The sequence below is a fragment of the Neomonachus schauinslandi genome, chromosome 5 (genome assembly GCF_002201575.2).
Source record: "Neomonachus schauinslandi chromosome 5, ASM220157v2, whole genome shotgun sequence".
NCBI lineage: Eukaryota > Metazoa > Chordata > Mammalia > Carnivora > Phocidae > Neomonachus > Neomonachus schauinslandi.
Window position 1 is genome coordinate 46,703,366 of NC_058407.1, and position 19,738 is coordinate 46,723,103.

A 19,738-nucleotide genomic window follows, 5' to 3' on the forward strand; every position below is an offset into this window, starting at 1 on the left:
ACACAAAGACAGTAACCTCATTTAACAAGAGACATAAGTTAATACAAGGTGTGCTGCTTGCATAGGAAGCAAAGAGAGGCGAGATCTAAAACAAGTTTCTATTCAAGTTTCTGTGTGGAATTTCAGGAAAGCAAAGGCTAGAGTGCATGTTACTTGGGCGCCATCACTCCTAAGTAAATCTGCCCTGGTTAGTACTTCTTACACTAGGCACACGGGCTTGTTTACCTGTCCACAAAACTGACTGTGAGCTTCTAGAAGCCTGCCAGCATCTTGTGCACCTTGCCGTAGCCCCAGGCAAGGCAATCCTGGGCTCTCTGCAGGCGCTCAACAAATATTTGTGGGAGGATGGAATGAAGAGGGGCAGGGAAGGAAGAAGGAGAGTCAATCATATACCCTCCAGAAAAATGTTTCCTCTTACACACTCAAAGGGGAAATTGCCAGCAGATGGGTGCAGAGGGGATGCTGGGAATGGACATGGGAGCCTGAGCTCCTTCATCCTGTTGGCAAAGGGGAGTGAGACAGAATTTGAAGGAGAGGCAGGTTTCCTGAGCATCTTGCCTAACATGAGCCTTTTCATTAAAAAGAAATGGATCTTGATACATGAGGATTTTCTAGAAAATTGAATATATATTTCCCTTTAGATATAAATATATGTGCTGTCCAAAAGGCCTCTAGATTTCTTGGATTCAAGCTATTCCAGTAATAACTGTCAAGCATATGTCCCCTGCTATGAGTTTTGCTTATGATTGCTCCCACAGAAGGATGTGAATTTATACGGCAAATGAAACATAAAAAGAAGGGGAAACCAGAATTTCTCCATCCTGTCTGTTTTCATCCTTTACCTTTTTTCCCCTACTTTTCCACTGAATTTGCAGGAACAGGGCTCATTATAAATTTTGGCAACAGAATTACAAAGTTGCCTCATTTTCACAGAAGCATGTTTCCAGGTTCCTGGAGACATAGAATCCTATGATAGAATTTAGTATCTGATGGGATAACGGTAGTTTTAAAAACAGTAATAAAAAGGTAAATTTGAGAGATAATCTTGCAGATTAGAATTATGAAAATGGCTTTTCAGACTCAGGATTGGAAATAAATTTTAAATCTCCTATAGAACATCTCCAATTTGTCACTTCTCTGAGGCAAGACTATTCAATTCCGAAAGGCTAATTATTGGAAAACCAGTAACTCTCCTGTAGTCAAACAGGGGTGGCTCTCATTTTATAAATGCCTTCCAGTAATATTCACTATAAACTTAATATACACTCCCAGTGGTTTTTCACTGTGAAGCTGGAGATAGATTTCACAATCAGCGGAAAAGATCTCCCAATAAACTAAATTAGAAACTTCTGGAGAGGAGAGATTTAAGATGGTGTCCAACCAAAGCATATCCTGTTGTGGTAGAATGTGTATATAGCATTACTTATAAAATTGTGCTGTATGGCTGATTTCCAAAACAGCATCTTGGATACGTTTTTCTTTCCTGATTGAACCAGACTCATGCCAAGAAAAAGTCAATGAGCCCAACCAGTTGATGACTGGTGTCCTTTAACACAGGGAACCAGTTTCTTTCCACCCTTTGCTCTTCTCAGAGTTCTGATCTCCAAAACAAAATAAGCATGAATTCTCACAGCCTTTTAGTTTTATGAGATTTTCAAATCTTCACCAAAATTCTTAACATCTGTAGAATTCCATAGATATTCTCCTCACAAGCTCTTTACTTTTTCATATCTAACTCTGTCTATTTAAGTCTTTATTGGTTCCATAGATTAAAATCTAATCCATCACACTCAGTTGGCTCCTCAGAGTGGAAGTTCAATATTCCAGAATACCCACTCTCCACCTCTTGATTAGTCTTACCCAAACCTTTTATATTAAGTGGGGAGAGGGGATAACCTTTCTGAAAGACGTTTTACACAATCAGCTTGGGCCCAAAAGAAGAATAATGGCTTGCCCTCAGCATATCATAAAAATACTGATTTCCCTTCCCTTATTTCACTAGTGGTCTTACTCCTTAGGAAAGAAGCTCATAAGTGTGTTCTGGGGCTTGGTAAACTGCTAGATATTACTCTTCATCCTAGAGAGTTATTCCAACTTTTTTTTTTTCTTAACCCTTGAATTTCTTTTTTAAATTTTTATCCTTTAATTTTTTTTTTAAAGATTCTATTTATTTGTCAGAGAAAGATAGCGAACACAAGCAGGGGGATGGCAGGCAGAGGGAGAAGCAGGCTCCCCGCTGAGCAGGGAGCCTGATGCGTGTGACTCAATCCCAGAACCCTGGGATCATGACCTGAGCCGAAGGCAGACGCTCAACAGACTGAGCCACCCAGGCATCCCTATTCTTTAATTTTTAATTAGTTGTCAATGCCTCAGAAACATCTGTTGAAAGAGTTTGCCTGGCTTTCTCCACTTTCAGATTTAGGAACCCCAGGGTCATACAGTGCCCAGGACAGAGGGGAAGGATGGACCAGCAGCAGAAGAGAAGAGGCCTTCTTTATACCCCCAGAAACACACCACATCAGGGACATCTCAGTAGCTATAGGCAAACTTGGGGGAGGGGGATGCCGAAGGGACTTTCTAGAACCACAGAGTGACTACTTTCAGCTTCCTCTAGAGTTGATCCCTGGTACATGTGCACACAGTGCCAAATAAATGGAGGCACAATGGTAGATGGGCAGAAACCCAGGACAGGGAGACAGGGGACTCAGGTTCCTGTTCCAACTTTGCTAGTAACTTACTGCAGAACCTTAAGCAAGGTCCTGGGCCTCCATTTCATCAGCTGGAAAATGGGTGAGCTGGTATCAATCAGAGGTTTTCCTGACCCAGTCCTTGGAAACCCAGGTGATTGCATAAAGTGGTCAGTGGTGTTTGCGCACTTGAGAAGTAACAACTCTCCCACGGATTTGTACTATTCTTCAAATGTTGCTGTAGGACTAACAAAAATTATTTGACTAAAGCTTAACTGAGTTTAAAGTAACATTCTCCTTTTATGTATTTTCTCAGCCAAATAACTGTAAAAGAATAATGAATTAATAGTAGATTCTACAGGTCAAAAAGTTAGGTACCACTGGTGTCCTGCTCTCTGACTTTCTACAAGACTCTAAATCCCCAAAAGTTTGCAGGTTTCTAGAAGGTGCAGTGAAGAGAACACGTAAATCCTCTCTTTCTCCAGCTGAAAGAGGGAAGAGGGAACAATTCTGCCTGTGTATCGGGGAGCCCGGTAAGGCAGGACTTACATTTCACTTTTAGCCAGAGAAGCTGGTGACTGTGCCTAGGAGGACACAGCCAGGCACTGTGGAGCAGCCCTTCTTTCTCTAGGAGTCTGTTCAGTGTCCCCCATACTTAGGCAATGTAAGACACGCAGGCACCCAGTGTCCCAGAGAGGAGAGCAATAAACCTTCATCCAGTTTGATAAGGCTGCTCTGCCCTCCATGTGGAGAGCTGGTTGCTACAGGAAGGAGTTTGCTCAAGGGTCAAGAACATTTTTGAAAATGAAGATTGGATCAGTCCATGACCTCTTCCTGTGCAGGATCCATGGTTACACATCTCTCATAGGTGAGATGGTCTCTTCTGAGGACTGCTCTCAGAAAAGGCCACAGAGTACACCCAAGGTGGACTCCCAAGGTAGGAGAAGGGTTTACAGCCACAAGGGTTCATGTGCTTTTGCAAGAGATGAAGGCTTTGGGGGACTTTTTTTTAAACAGCACTGGACTTTTCCATATTTGAAACTACGGAGAATATGATGACAGAAACACATTCATTTCTTCACGGTGAAGCTTTATCTTTGCCCTATAGTGATGCATCTGTTCCCAAGTTCAATCAAAAGTTGTTTTCATGAGAAAAAGAGTGCGAGCACTGCTTCCTACAGGCTCAGGGAAAAACTCTCTATGCCTCACCTCCTCATTGGAAAGAAAGGAGGTAACAGTGCCTATCTTTTAGGCTTGTGGGGATGGAATGGTTTATTCATGTAGATTCCTTACGGCTGTGCATTTGCATACAGTAATAGCTCATTATATGATGATGATGATGATGGCGGTGGCGATGGTGATGATGATGATGATGATGATGATTCGTAAAAGTTATTCAACTCTAGGTTATGCAATAATATCAAAAGGAAAAAGAAATCACATTGTTGCCCCCAAACTTCAACCAATGACCATATTGTACATGTCAGTCATTTGGACTGCTCAAAAATATTCTAGTTCATCTTCTTCTAGGCATACGTTAGGTCTGCACTTTATCAACTGTTTTTAAATGAGACATGACCAATGTCACTCACTTTAGCCAATAAAATGTAAGCAGAAGTGACATGTGCTACACCTAGGTGGGAGCTTTAAGAGCCGTGTTCTCTTACCACTGCTACAGAGATTGCAGAAATACAGATTGAGATGGAGTCTCCATTAGTGAGGTTCTAAAGGATGTGATGAGTGAGAGCCCTCTTTTGATCCACATCTGACATAGAGAGTCAGAAATGAATTTTTGCCACATTATGCCACTGTAATTTGGAGGCTGCTGTCGCCACAGCATCCTGATAGATAAGCCATGCTAATATGTATCTATTGCTATTACTGTCATCATTATTCTATAGACTTGGGGATGTGCAGAAGGTTCGCAAAAACAATAATGAATTAGTATACATTTGGATTCCATTACCGAGATAATTATACATTTGGATTCCATTACAGAGATAATTATAGTTTTAACCCTTGATCAAGCCTCCATAATTTTTTTAACATGAAAAATCTGCTTCTTAAAAAAAATTCTGTGTGTGTGTGTCCCTAGGAGGAAGAAGTAGATATTCTGACAGTGGTTGTGATTTTCAGACTTGCAGCTTATCCTGAACTCATTAGAGTTCCAAAGCCTTTTACATTTTGCCCTACTTGGTTTGGGCAGAAAGCCCAGATTTGACATCATTTTATAAGTTCTAAGTGAGCCAGAAAATCTACCCAACCACCCAGGATTACTTTACATGTTCTACTACTACTAATGTTGTTGGCAATGGACAAATGAGACAAATGAGATCTTTTCACTTACTCAGCCATAATTTCATCCCTGGGCAGGGAACTCAATATTATAAGGGGACTGCAAGTTTGTGCACTTGTGTTTTTAAAGAGCTTGCCACCCTAAAGAGAAGAGCAGAACCATTGTCTGGAACCATTAACAGATTAGGCAAGTAGATATTTGCAAAGAAAAACATGTCAGGTTTCAGAGTCCCAGAGGCTTCTCTTTGAATATCCTTTACCTGCCCACAGCCTCTGATGGGTTTCCTCCTCCTGAGACCACCTTCGCGCAGGACTAGAGGGGACTCTTCTCTTTCCCTGGATGGGGCAGCAGTAAGTCTCCTGACAGGGCAGGATCTCACAGAAAGTGATTTCTGGTACTTGGAAGGAGGACTGTGTGGTCACCAGGGACGTATTGGGTGCTGCAGAGCATTGGGCAGAGAGGAGGGAAGTGAGAAGGTTAACCTGAAAGGCTGGTTCTTTTGTTGACAATTCACAGGAAACATGGGGCTGGATTTGAGAGTGAGGAATGTGAAAATCTTAAATCTTACCTGTGGGAGAGGCTGTGGGCGGCCGGGCGGGCTCCTGAGAGCTTGTGATATTGCTGGAGGAAGAAAACAAAGTGATTACCGAAGGAGGCCTTCAAGAATCCTTCTCTCCAAAGGAAAACAAGACCAAAACTCTCACCTCGGAGGGAGACTTGGGGCACGTTGGTTTTGATCTTTTAAGCTAAGTATGTACAGGGAGACTATCGTCAAGGCACTGTTAAAAAAAGAAGAAGAAGAAGAAGGAAGCATTATGTGCCAGATTTGAGTTCATCTCCATCTCACACAACCAGCCGGTCAGAGATTACACTGTCACAGGCCACAAGATGGGAGGGGTGCGGCCTCGGCTCCGAGAGTCGCACCATGGAAACCAGCACCGTTCTGCTTCAGGGCAGAAGGCCCTCACCTTCCTAGAGCAAAGAGGCTCTGGGGTACTCCTCACTGATGGATTTTTCCTGAGAGCAGCCCCCTGGCCCTGCAAGCTGCCTCAGAAGCATCTGTCACAGGTGGAAGATTATGAGCGGAAGCTGTAAATCGCTGGAGGCAGCCCCTGCTCCTTGCAGGAAAAAGTCAGAACAGAGTTCACATCCCACTGGCGGGGGGCGTCCGCCCTGTGGCCCCGAAAGGCCACCCGGGTTTAGTCAGCTGTAGATGCCAACCCCTTGGCTGCTTCTCTGACATCTTCCGGCTGCCTGTCTTTTCAGAGCACAAAGCGCCAAATTGGAGGAGAGAGGAAGAAGAAATGCAATGTAGTATCCATTTCCACACTGTGTGACTTCAAAATAATGACTCTTTTTCCTCCAATTATCAGAACTTACATATTCAAACAGAAGCTTTTCTGAAAGGTTCGGAGCCCAGGGAAGCTATTCTCCCAATGCTCATGCATCCAAACACCTAGCATTTTCTTCTCACAGGGGTGTGTGTCTCTGGAACTCTCTCGTGAGCCACACAGGAGAGTCCGCCGACCACATTACAATCCCACTGTGCGCTGGGTCTGACACAGGGTGACCTGACTTGACTTGCTGCTAGCTTGACTGTACACCTGGCTCCCTAGACTCGACTCCTCGTTATATTGCTCCCATTCAAAGGTTATTATTATATTATATATTATATTATTAAATATACACGAGGAAATGTGCCATGCGTTTGAATTCCACTCATAAAGAAAAAATTTCCAGAGTGTTCTCAGCAGCAGCTGGTTACTGCCCAGCAGGCACAACCCTGTCTGGGGAAAGTGGTGCTGAGCCCCAAAGATGCTATCAGACAGAATCCGTTGTGTCGCCCTGGCAACTGCTTGCTGTGATCCAGTCTCCCTCTCTTTGTTCTCCCCCGCTATTTCCCTATAACTAATCCTGAAGAGCTCTTTCTAATTTGTCTCTGGCATCTACTTCAGTGCATGACCCAGAGAACTTCTAGAATTGTGGAATGACATGGACATCTGTTCCTTTCTTTGGGGGCAAATTCTGGTTTTGACTCTTCTTGCCACCACAGGCCAGAAACAAAATAACGAGCTCAATAACCTCCCACTTATGATCTTAGTGGACAACAATATTGGAATTCGTAAGATAATTCTGATAAGTGTGTTTAAAAAGCAGTCTCTGTGCATCCGAATTAGACTTCCTATCACCCTGCCATTGGGTTTTCATGGGACTCTGCCTCTCTAGAGAATGCTACTACGTATGTCTGCTAAAGTGGATGCTCACACTCTCCTGAGCTGGGAATCCCAGCAGAGGACAGCTCATGTAGGAGAGTGAGAGAAAGACAACGGCTTCAAATGGGAATTCTGTGTCGTGGTGTCAGATCCTTGCGGATGTTGTGTACAGTGGGCAGTAGCAAGTGAAAAGCTGAAATGCTGAGGGGAGGGAAGGGTACAGAGAGAGACTCACACTATCCTCTATAGCTAGGAAGCTGCGTTAGAGCACGGAACTACCAGCACCTTGGCACTGCCCCTTACTTTGCCTCTGAGAACGACTGTCTCCCTTACCAAAATGCCATCACAGCAATGAGAGTTATAACCAAGGTCTGGAAAGGTTAGAAAGGACTCCAAGGCAGTCCTTTCTAACACTCATAAAGCATTTTTTGAGAGATAGATAAATACCCCTGTGAAAATAGCCCTGCGACCATGCAAATAGACTGAGAACAAGAAGGCCCAGAGGACACAGGCAAGATGACCAAGGCCCAAAGCCTGAGGGGCCATCCCAGCCGCAGGTGCCTGCAGACCAGAGCCCAGGGGAAGAGCCCTGCATCTCAGTAAGGGATGCCTCCCAGCGCCCTGCAGAGGTCCGATGGCACGCAAGTCCCCCACTGCTTGCAGCAAATCCTTCATCCTCACTGTGTTTGCTTGCTTCCGCTGCTGAGTACATTTGGCTACAGATGCATATATTGTAGATCTTGGGGTTACCTCATAGTCCCTTTCATGTGACGTCTTCACTGAAGAATCTAGAAGAAGCCTAACAAATGGGAGTGTCCAGGGGAGAACAGATTGTCCCTGATTGCCCTCTCGCTCTGTTCCCCCAAGTAGACAGGAAAGAGAACTAACAACTTCAGACAATTATTTGTAAGACTGAAACACGCACGCACACACACACACACACACACACACACAGCATAGTGAGATACTAAAAATTATCAATTGATTGAAAAAAGAATCATCCTTCATCTCACATTTAAGTACAGAAAGCCCTTTTTTTTTTTTTTTTTTTTTCAGAATAGGAGTTTAAAAAGGGCCCCCTCAGGGCACCTGGGTGGCTCAGTCAGTTAAGCATTTGCCTTCAGCTCAGGTCATGATCCCAGGGTCCTGGGATCGAGTCCTGCATCGGGCTCCCTGCTCAGCCGGGAGCCTGCTTCCTCCCTCTGCTGCTTGTCCTCTCTCTGTCTCTCTCTCAAGTAAATAAATAAAATCTTTTTTTTAAAAAAGGGCTCCCTTATCTCTAAGCTAAATCCAAGGTCAATGCCCAGTTAAAGGGCTCCCTGTCTTCAAAGTACATAGGTCAGTCCCCAGTTGATAGATGAGAAAAGGAAGATGGGAAGAAAAAAAAAGAGCTTGACAGAGCACAACACTGAAATTTTTCTTACCAAAATGCCATCACAGCAATGAGAGTTATAACCAAGGTCTGGAAAACCCAGTTAGGACACAACTGTTTTTTTCCTGAAAAATAAACCTGTAAAAAAGATTCAGTCAGGAGCCGCGATAAACCAGCAATGCCAGTTGGGAGAAGGACCCCTGAAGACTCGCTCCCAGCAGGGATCTTTGCCTCCCAGTGGGCTGGCCAGTGCACTCTCTCCAGCCTACATCTTCCTGCGGTCTGCCCCCTGAAAAGGAAGTTCTTCCAAAGCCTAGCTCAAGCCGCTCCCTTTCCTTGACACTCCAGCTTATAGTCATTTGTCTTTTTGCTAGCATACTGCAGGACCCGTGTCTGAGCCATTCATTTGGTGCTTCTTCTTGAAGTTTTATGAGAGCAGAGGACATATCAGACAAGATACTGTCAGAACCCAGATGTTCATCTCCTTTACTACAACACTTCGGAAAACCAAAAAGTCTTCAAGACATGATGGAATAAATTCCAACAGAAGAGTTTCAGGCATCCTGACACATCATGGAATAGACTTTTATGGTCCGAAATAAAAAGTACTCTTTAAATCATACACATCGGTATTCAATACTGCTACCTATTTTTAAGGACAGTTCTGAGCCTGAGTCTTATTGATCCTTATACCCATTCAACAAACATTTATTAAGCACTATTCTGTATAACACTATAGGGAATCTAAAAATAAGTAGGTTATAGTCTCTAGGAAGCCAATGAGGCAAACCTCTAAGACGGATACATATTGGCATAAAAACTTGCTTTTTATGCCATAAAAACTTGCATATGAGGAATGGGCCAGGAACTACAGAACAGACAGCTGTGCAATTGGTGGTGAATCTGGCTGAAAAGATAGGAGAGGTTTTCTGCCCACTTGAATAAGGTGCCCCTGAAATGGGAGCTTCACTCCTAATGCAATAGGGAGTGTTATGTTTGCTTCCTTCTGCGGGGTACAGGGTAGAGTCATGCTTTTGGCTGGAAGAGAATGGGAGGTTGGTGGTCGTTAAGAAATAGTTTAAAATTGGTCTTTATTTGAATTTCTTGGGCTGGCTATCTGAGTAAATAAAGTGTTCCTCAGTGTTATATTGGGGTGGGATTAATCATATAAGCTTTTAACAAATATACAAACCCATAGGGCTCCTATAACTGAGTCACCCATAGGGCAGCTGGAAGCCACTCTGAATACCAAGAAGTGAACAGCTTATACCATTCTTACATCTCACTGGAACTGTTCAGAGGAGAGTCTAATAATGTGCTGGGCAGAGAAGGGACTCAGTGAAATTTGTTAAATCGACTGGCGTTAAATAGCATTCATCTCAGGTAAGAGCTCCCCCCTCCAACCTACTCCCCACAGCTGCTGGATTATTTTCAATCTCCATGCTTTTGCTTCAAATCCTTTGACCTAGTGTAGGGAAATGACCTAAGACCTGGAGTCAGGCTTAGGGCCAGGTGTTGAACAAGTCATCTAAATGTCATTGATCCTCATTTCCCTCCTCAAAAAGACAGGAATGATAAAATAATACCTGCCAACATTTTCAGAGTTATTGGGTGGGTCCAACTAATCCTGCAATGGTTCTCAAATTCAGGTCCACATGAGAATTACTTTGGAATTTATTAAAAACCAAAATGCCCTAGAAAATTCTGCGCAAAAGCCTGAAGGCCTTCCCACCTCACCCCAACCACCAACACACAGCGGGGATCACCCATCTATCTCTTGGAAGTAGAGAAAGAAGGAAGGAAAAGGAACACTAGATTGGATGAGAGCTACTCAGGAGACCTCAATCTTCCTCCAGAACAAGCACCACCATCGGCAGTTGTGCAGAAGTTGAGGCAAGGCCCAGCCAGGTTTCTTACCATCTGGTAAGGCCCACAGACTGCTCACAGCCAGCACTTTGCTAATGAATGTACCCACCCAACCCAAGAGTAGCACACTCCCCCTACACACATATGTTTCAATGACCCAATGATCACGGAGGCTCTGGAGAACAGAGAATACCTAGGGGTTGGTGTCATGGAAGGGAAAGTGAACCTCAGGGAAATAGCCAAGACCTCCTGCAAAGACAGCACAGGGGAAGCAAAACATCCCCATTACTTATACTTCATCAAGCTCCCTGGAAGACTCTGATAACATGCCAAAGTATGAGAACCACTCAAATAGTGGGTTTGAAAATGCTAATAAGAGTGAACACTTGGGGTGCTTGGGTGGCTCAGTCAGTTAAGCATCTGACTCTTGATCTCAGCTCAGGTCTCAATCTCAAGGTCGTGAGTTCAAGCCCTGCATTGGGCTTAATGCTGGACATGGAGCCTACTAAATTAAAAAAAAAAAGAGTGAACACTTATATAGCACTTATTACGTGCCATATTCTCTTCTGAGTGCTTTATATCTACTAATTTATTTATTTTTCTTTTTCCCACTATATATACTAATTTATTTAGCCCTCATGATAATCCTTAACAATCTTATGAGGCAGGTAATGTTATCATCCCCAATTTATGGAGAAGGGAAAAAATGAAGGCTAAGTTCCTTATGTAAGATCACACGGCTAGTAAGTCACCGAGCCAGGATTAAACCATCAATGGGAGGTGGGATGGTTGGCTCCAGAATCTGTGCTCCTAACCACCGTGCAATGCTGCCTCCCTTTTTCTGCCTGTAAAGCAAGAGAACACTCTACAGCTTAGATATTATTGTTATTACTCAGAAGGTTTTCACGGCTTACCAAGTGAACTCCTTACCAGGTGGTCCAGGATATCTGAGCCCTACCTAGATTCTCAGCCGTATCTTCTACTCTCCTCCCTAACCAACTCTCACCTAATCCTGCAATGAAGCCAGTGCCAGCCCCCAGATCTTTGCTTATTCCGTCTCCTCTGGAACCTCTCCTCTACCTAGCCAGAGCTTACTCCTCCTGGAAGGCCCGGCCCCCATAATGCAGCACTCTGAGCCTTTGCAATATTTACCACATCCAGATACAACTGTTCTTTGTATTGTCCTCTGATCTTCCCTGGCTACCTAGAAATTCCTCAGAAGGGGCCATGTCTTACTCACCTTTGTCTGCCTCCCACAAGCTTACAACAGGGACTATAAGAGGCCTCTGAGTTGAATGAGTGCCCTTTAATACCTACATAAATCCTCTACTGTGTCTACAATCCAACCCCCTTCCCACCCCCACCCCACGCCCACCATACCCAAGACACTGAACCACTTAATGTTTTTAATCTTCAGGAAAGATTATCAGACTGGGCTTTCCATTCATGCATTCATTTAACAAATATTTCTTGAGTACCTACTATATGCCAGTCCCTGGGGATGCAGAGTGAGGAAGGCAGACATGGGGCCTGTTCTCATGAATGACACATTCTAGTTAATATTCTGGGATAACTGCAAAATAAAGAGATTCCCTGGGTGCAAAGTGAGAGCTACAGAGGTTGCATGTGACCAAATCGTACCAATCAGGGCCACCATGGATGTAGGTACCATTCCCTCCATCCCACTGCAAACTGGTTAGTACAAAGGGCACCTTTCTTACACAATATTTTTAATAGTTTGTGTTTATTGAGCAAACTGCTATGTGCTGGGCACTGTGGCTAAGGGCTTCACCTTATTTAATCCTATCACTAATCTTTGCAAGATAGATACTATTATTATATTTCTCAATGCAATTAAGTAACTTGCCCAAGGACACTCCTACATATATATTTATCCAAGTATTTATGTTTATTGGTATACCAAGTAGCTTGTCAGCAACATAACATTTTAGCAGTTTTTAGTAGAATATTAAACTCTCTCTGAATCCTTTTAGAATAGGTCAGTGCAGTATAACATGAGTAGAGATAAAAGGGGGCAATGGCCCACACACCAGGTCAGCCCTTACCAGGATATAGATTAAGGTCATGAATATCTTCTCCTGGGAAGGGCCACCTGTGCAACACTGGTGGGTCGGAGGGAGCAAGCTGAGTCTCACAGCTATCTGTCTATGAATTGCAGCTAGGAAGGGAATATTGTAGCTTCTCCCTCACTGACACTTCTCTGCATTGGAGAGGGTGTACTTTAAATTATTAAATGATTAACCTCCACCTTTTACTGTACATTTACTGTAAATGTCACCCTGTTTGATAAAAGCTCTCTTTATTCATTAATAAAGCCATTACACTTTACCTTTGCAAGAAAGTGAATACCTATTTCCCCATTTGCATGAACAGTACTAAATATCAAAGGGAAAAGAGGGATTTGGGGATTAATGGAAGTCCCTCTGGGATCTTCTGAAGCCATAGGTAAGGAGTTAGTTCAGTTAAGGCATCCACATAGACCTTATAGCCAAGGGCCATATGCAAGTGGAGGCTGATGAATTTCACTTGGGGGTGGGGCAGTATAAACAAAAACTGGCAGAATAGTATTTCTGAAATGAACATGTTTTGTACTCATTTCTCTAAACATCTTTTTGAAAAAACAGTTAGTTTCTAATAAAGGGGTAGTATTTAAATACCTAAAGTGTTGGGGCACTTGGGTGGCTCAGTCGGTTAAGCATCTGCCTTCAGCTCAGGTCATGATCTCAGGGTCCTGGAATCAAGCCCTGCATCACGCTCCCCAGGCAATCTGCTTCTCCCTCTCCCTCTATCCACCGCTCATGCTCTGTCTTTCTTTCTCTCAAATAAATAAATAAAATCTTAAAAAAAAAACCTTAAGTGTATAAGGATGCAAACTAGGGAGTCTATCAGCAAATAAATAAAGAAAAGCATTCTTGATCAATTTCTCTAAAGACTTTGGGGGTGGTGGTGTATAGAAAACATCATCACTGTTCATTACAAATTTAAGTCTATTTACCTTGTTTTTTTTTGGGAAGGGCCCTTCTTGGAGAAGATGCACTAACAGCTCTGCTAAATTTGCTTTAAAAAAAGAGAGAGAATGTTAATTACTATTCAAATGCCTCTCCAGGAGTTATAAGACAAAAGCCCTGGCTGCCACTAACACAGCAAGCAGTATGACTTTTTTTTTGTAATACAGTGCTAATTTAAAAAAGGGAAAGTCAAGGCAATTGAGAGTTCCTTTTGTGGAAAAGAACCTTAGTAAGCATAAATGAATGCATTAAACCTTATATTTTTCTTTTTCTCATAATTAGACCCCAGGAAATGTGCATTTCCCTCCTTAAGTAATGAAAAAAACAAAACAAAACAAAAAAAAAAAAACTAGAAATTTTTTCCCTGAGAACCAAACATGATTTTCTAAATTTAGAAAAGACCACTTCTCCTCCTTAAAGGAGAAGTCATCCTTTGCTAAAATGTAACATTTCCTATAATACCTTGCTCTTAAACAGATACTCCGTGTTTTGTTTCCTTTTTAAAGCAACAACAGAAAAAAATAAGAAAATTACCACATAAGGCAATTGTGTTCCAAAACATTCTAAAAAGAGAGGAGGGATGGCATCATCGGAGAGTGATGGTTGCTGCTGGATCGGAAAGACCATTTCGTTGCATCTAGTTATGGAAAGGCCCCATTCTCTCCTTCCTCCCGACTCCTATGGCACTTGGGGATGTACCTGATGGAGCTTGTTTCGCTGGCTGAGGACTTGCAAATACTGAGCCGCTTCAGCCTGGCCAGCTTTCTGTTCCATATTTCTAACTCTTCTATCCTTTCTTCAAGGTTGTTGGTTAGTTTGCAGAGCTGCTTCACTGCACCCACATTTTCCATAAAGATCTGGTCCTAGAAATGAAAACAGTACAGAGGGCATAAATCTACAGTGTGAGACCACCAGGGAACTGTCCACAGTCCTTTCAAAGACAGGTGAAATATACCACTGAAAATGATTATACACACGCACAACCTCAAGTTCATTCAAGATAAAACTGGAGAGGGTTGCAACTTAAAATGATCTTGTTAAACTCCTGGCTGTGTAGTAAAGCTGCTTATGTTCAATTTGCAATAAAATAGAAATATGTCCTTGTAACCCAAGAGAGAATGGAGCTCAAGGACACTGTCAAGTTTGGAATCTGAAGATTTATGTTGTATGGCCATTATACCATATTTAAAACTCATAAAAAGAAAGTCAGAACAAGCTTCGAAATGTTGATTTGTGTGTACAGCACTAAATCCTCGTAAGAAATGATTCTAGTTCTTCCTGGTAAAATGTGCATCAAATTGCTCAGGTGAAGGAGAAAGGAATGAAGACCTGGGCTTTTCTCTGAGTTCTGCCACTAGATGGTAGACCCCACATCGAACAGAACAGAACCACCTCTCTGAGCTTCAGTGTCTTCATCTATGAATGAGAAGATAATTCTTGAGGTGTTAATTTCTGCTTTAACATCCCATGAGCTATCATGTACAATTTCTGTTTTAGCCTAAGTCCCAAACAAAATTGAAAACAACAACACTTAATTCTATCTGTTCAGAGAAGGCCACTGACACACCAGAAAGAGCAAGAAAGGGAAACCAACTACAGCCAGAGTGTGTCAGCCATCCCTTCTCCCACCCACACACTTCAGTTGTCATGGAAACGTGTGTCTCTCTCAGCCATAACAGAAACACTGGAAAGCTCTCATCAACTCACATCCTGATCCTGTGACCTCCCCTCCTAGCCCCCTCTCTGTTTACAAGTTCTGAATGCCTCAGAATTCTTTGGGGCTCACAGAGGCCTGTCCACTGTTGTAAAATGATGAGCTCAAGGCCAAAAGAAAAAGGATTGTTCTGTAGTTGGGGGATCAAAGTCGGGACTGTGTGTCTTTGGGATTCTCATGATGCAAACTGAAGCTTTAAGGGTTTCAAACACTGTAAAGCAACCACTCAGACAGGAATCAGAAACTGAACATTACAAATTTAAGGCTTAGTTTATGAAGTTTAAGCACATGTACACTGGTATAAAACACACCAATAAAGGTAAATATATAGTCAATTTCAAGATACTCTACTACTGGAATATAATGGTGTATAAATCACTTAACTCGAATAGAAAAGTTAAAGGACAGAAGTACTAAAAATAACTTTAGCTGCAATAATTGGTTAATGATACACACATAGAAGGAGGTCTATTATGACACCAAAAACATAAAACATGGAGATGTAAGTAAAAGGGTAGAGTTTTTGTATATGATCAAAATTCAGTTGTTATCAGCCTAAAATAAGCAATAAGATATTTTATGTAAGCCTCATGTAACCACAAAGCAAAAATCCACAAAAGATAAAGAGAAGGAATTCAAAGCATACCACTATAGAAAATCAATTCACAAAGGAACATAGCAAAAGAGGAAGAAAGGAACAAGGGAACAGCCAAAAAACAATTAATAAGATGGCATTAGTAAGTCCTTACCTATCAATAATTACTTTAAATATAAATGGATTAAATTCTCCAATCAAAAGGCATAGAGGGAATGAATTAAAAAAAAAAAATGCTGCTACACACTGCTCCCTACAAGAGATTCACACCAGCTTTAAGGACACATACATCTTAAGGAATGGAAAAAGATACTCCATGCAAATGGAAACCAAAAGAGAACAGAGTTAGCTATAATTATATCAGATAAAATAAAATTTAAGTCAAAAACTGTAACAAGAGACAAAGAAAGTCATATACTGATAAAAGGGTCAATTCATCACTGATAAAGGGGGATATTCATCAGACTATAACAATTGTAAATACATACCTCTATACTCTATGTCTCTATATCTATCTCTCTCTAGAGAGAGAGAGAGAGAGAGAGAGATCCAATATCAGAGAACCTAATATTAAGCAAATACTAACAGATCTGAATGAAGAAATAGAAGCAATTTAATAATAGTAGGGAACTTCAGTATTCTACTTTCAACAATGGATAACTTATCCAGACAGGAAATCAGCAAGGATACACTGAACTTGAACTATGCTTTAGACCAAATGGACCTGAAAGACATATCAGAAATCCCACCCAACAGAGCAGAACACACAGTCTTCTCAAATGCATACAGAACATTCTCAAGGCTAGATTATATATTAGGTCACAAAACAAGCCTTACAAATTTAAGAAGATTAAAATCATACCAAGTATCTTTTCTCACCACAATGGTATGAAACTAGAAATTCATAACAGGAAGAAAACTTGAAAATTCACAAGTAGTGGAAATTAAACAATACATGCTTGCAAAACTAATGGGTTAAAGAGGAAATCAAAAGGGAAATAAAAAAAATATCTTGAAACAAATAAAAATGGAAATGCAACGTAATAAAACTTATGGGATATAGCATAAGTAGTTCTATTTTTTTTTCTTTAAAGATTTTATTTATTATTTGTCAGAGAGAGAGAGGGAGAGAGAAAGGTAGGCAGAGGGAGAAGCAGGCAGAGAGAGAAGCAGACTCCCCACTGACCAAGTAGCCCGATGTGGGACTTGATCCCAGGACCATGGGATCATGACCTCAGCTGAAGGCAGACACTTAAGCAACTGAGCTACCCAGGCAGGCCCTGCAAAAGTAATTCTAAGGGAATTTTATAGCAATAAACACCCACATTAAGAAGAAAAAAGAAAGATCTCAAATAAACAACCTAACTTTACACCTCAAGGAACTATAAAAGGAAGAACAAACTGAAATGAAAGATAGTAGAAAGAAAGAAATAACAAATATCAGAAACACTATGGAAAAGATCAACAAAACTAAGAGCTAGTTTTTTGAAAAGATAAACAAAATTGACAAACCTTTAGCTAGATCAAGGAACAAAAAGAGAGAAGACTCAAATAAATAAAATCAGAAAGGACAGGTGACATTACAACTGATACCACAAAAATACTGAAGATCTAAGAAACTACTATGAACAATTAGACTCCAACAAATTGGACAAGTTAGAAGAAATGGCTATTCCTAGAAACGTACAACCTACTAAGACTGAATTATGAAGAAATAGAAAATCTAACAGGCCAATTAAGAAAAAGAGATTGAATCAATAATCAAAAACATCCCAACAAACTAAAGTCCAGTACCAGACAGCTTCCCTGGGGAATTCTACCAAATGCTTAAAGAAGAATCTATATAAATCCTTTTCAAACTCTCCCAAAAAAATTGAAGAGAAGGGAACACTTCCAAACTCATTTTAAAAGGCCAGCATTACCCTGATACCAAGGTCAGATAAAAACACTACAAAAAAAATAAATAATTACAGGCAGTTATCTCTGATAAACATGGATATTCAACAATACATTAAAAGGTTCATACACCATGATCAAGTGAGATTTATTCCTGGGATGCAAAAATGGTTCAACATATGCAAATCAATCAATGTGATACACTACATTAATAAAATCATGTGATCATCTCAATAGATGTAGAAAAAGCACTGGACAAAATTCAGCATCTCTTCATGAAAAAACCTCTCAACAAAGTATAGATGGACTATAACTCAACATAAAAAAGCCCTATATGATAAGTCCATACCTAACATTACACTCAAAGATGAAAAGCTGAAAGTTTTTCTTCTAAGATCAAGAACAAGACAAGGAAGCTCACTGCACCCCATTTCTATGCACCATAATACAAGACAAAGCAATCAGACAAGAAAAAGAAATAAAAGTTATCCAAATTGGAAAGGAAAAAGTAAACTGTATCTGTTGCAGATGATATGATCTTATATACAGAAAGTCCTAAAGATTCCACCAAAAACGGTTAGAATTAATAAATTTAGTAAAGTTGCAGGACACAAAATCAGTATGCAAAAGTTAGTTGCATTTCTATACACTAACAACAAACTATTTGAAAAAGAAATAAAGAATCCCATTTACAATGTGATCAAAATCAATACTTAGGAATAAATTTATTCAGGAGGTGAAAGATCTGCACGTTGAAAATTACAAGACATTGATGAAAGAAATTGAAGACACAAATACATGGAAAGATATCCCATGTCCTCTCCTATATCAGAGGAATTAATATTGTTAAAATGTCCATACTATTCAAAGCCATCTATAGATCCAATGTAATCCCTATCAAAATTCCAATGGCAACTTTCACAGAAACAGAAAAAAAAAATCCTAAAATTTGTATGGAACCACAAAAGATCCCCAATACCCAAAGCAACACTGAGAAAGAACAAAGCTGGAGGCATCACACTTCCTGATTTCAAATTATATTATAAAGCTATAGTAATCAAAACAGTACTAGTATAAGAATAGACATATAGACCAATGGAATAGAACTGAGAGCCCAGAAATAAACCCACACATATATGGCCAACTAAAATTTGACATGGGAACTAAGAGTACTTAATGAGAAAAAGACAGTTTCTTTAACAGTGTTGGGAAAATTGGATAGTCACAGACAAAAGTATGAAATTAGACCTCTGCTTTACACCACTCACAAAAATTAACTCTAAGTAGATTAAAGGCTTAAATGTAGACCTAAGACCATAAAACTCCTAGAAGAAAACACAGGGAAAAAATTTCTTGACATCGGTATTGGGAACCATTTTTTTTGGATATGACACCAAAAGCCAAGCAACAAAAGCAAAAATAAACAAGTGGGACTACATCAAACTAAAGAGTTTTTTCAGCAAAAGAAACAATCAACAAAATTAAAAGGCAACCTAAAGAACAGAAGAAAATATTTGCAAACCATATATCTGATAAGGGGCTAATATTCAAAATATAAAAGGAACTCACACAACTCAATAGCAAAACACAAATAATCTAACTAAAATGGGCAGAGGACATGAATAAACATTTTTCCAAAGAAGTTATACAAATGGCCAAAAGGTACATGAAAGGATGCTTAATATCACTAATCATCAGGGCAATGCAAATCAAAACTACGTGAGATATCATCACATACTTGTGTTAGGATGGCTATTTTTTATTTTATTTTTTTAAGATTTTATTCATTTATTTGACAGAGACAGAGTTAGCGAGAGCAGGAACACAAGCAGGGGGAGTGGGAGAGGAAGCAGGCTTCCCTCAGAGCAGGGAGCCCGATGTGGGACTCGATCCCAGGACCCTGGGATCATGACCTGAGCCGAAGGCAGATGCTTAAGGACTGAGCCACCCAGGTGCCCAGGATGGCTATTTTTTAAAAGGCAGGAAAGAGATAACAAGTGTTGATGAGGGTGTAGGAAAAAGGGAACCCTTGTACACTGTTGGTAGAAGTGCCAATTGATACAGGCACTA

General features: G+C 40.9%; 1 protein-coding gene across 1 annotated transcript in view; it reads right to left on the minus strand.

The window, feature by feature from the left end:
- The window catches only part of MYRFL (myelin regulatory factor like), a 113,769-nt gene that overhangs the window by 7,542 nt on the left and 86,489 nt on the right, over window positions 1-19,738 (minus strand). Inside the window, exons 14-20 of the mRNA XM_021678543.1 lie at window positions 14,163-14,326; window positions 13,451-13,512; window positions 9,029-9,084; window positions 8,621-8,706; window positions 5,688-5,762; window positions 5,552-5,604; window positions 5,243-5,422 (exon numbers count right to left, since the gene is read on the minus strand). Coding sequence (XP_021534218.1) covers window positions 5,243-5,422; window positions 5,552-5,604; window positions 5,688-5,762; window positions 8,621-8,706; window positions 9,029-9,084; window positions 13,451-13,512; window positions 14,163-14,326 — 676 coding nt within the window. The remainder of the gene's footprint in view (window positions 1-5,242; window positions 5,423-5,551; window positions 5,605-5,687; window positions 5,763-8,620; window positions 8,707-9,028; window positions 9,085-13,450; window positions 13,513-14,162; window positions 14,327-19,738) is intronic.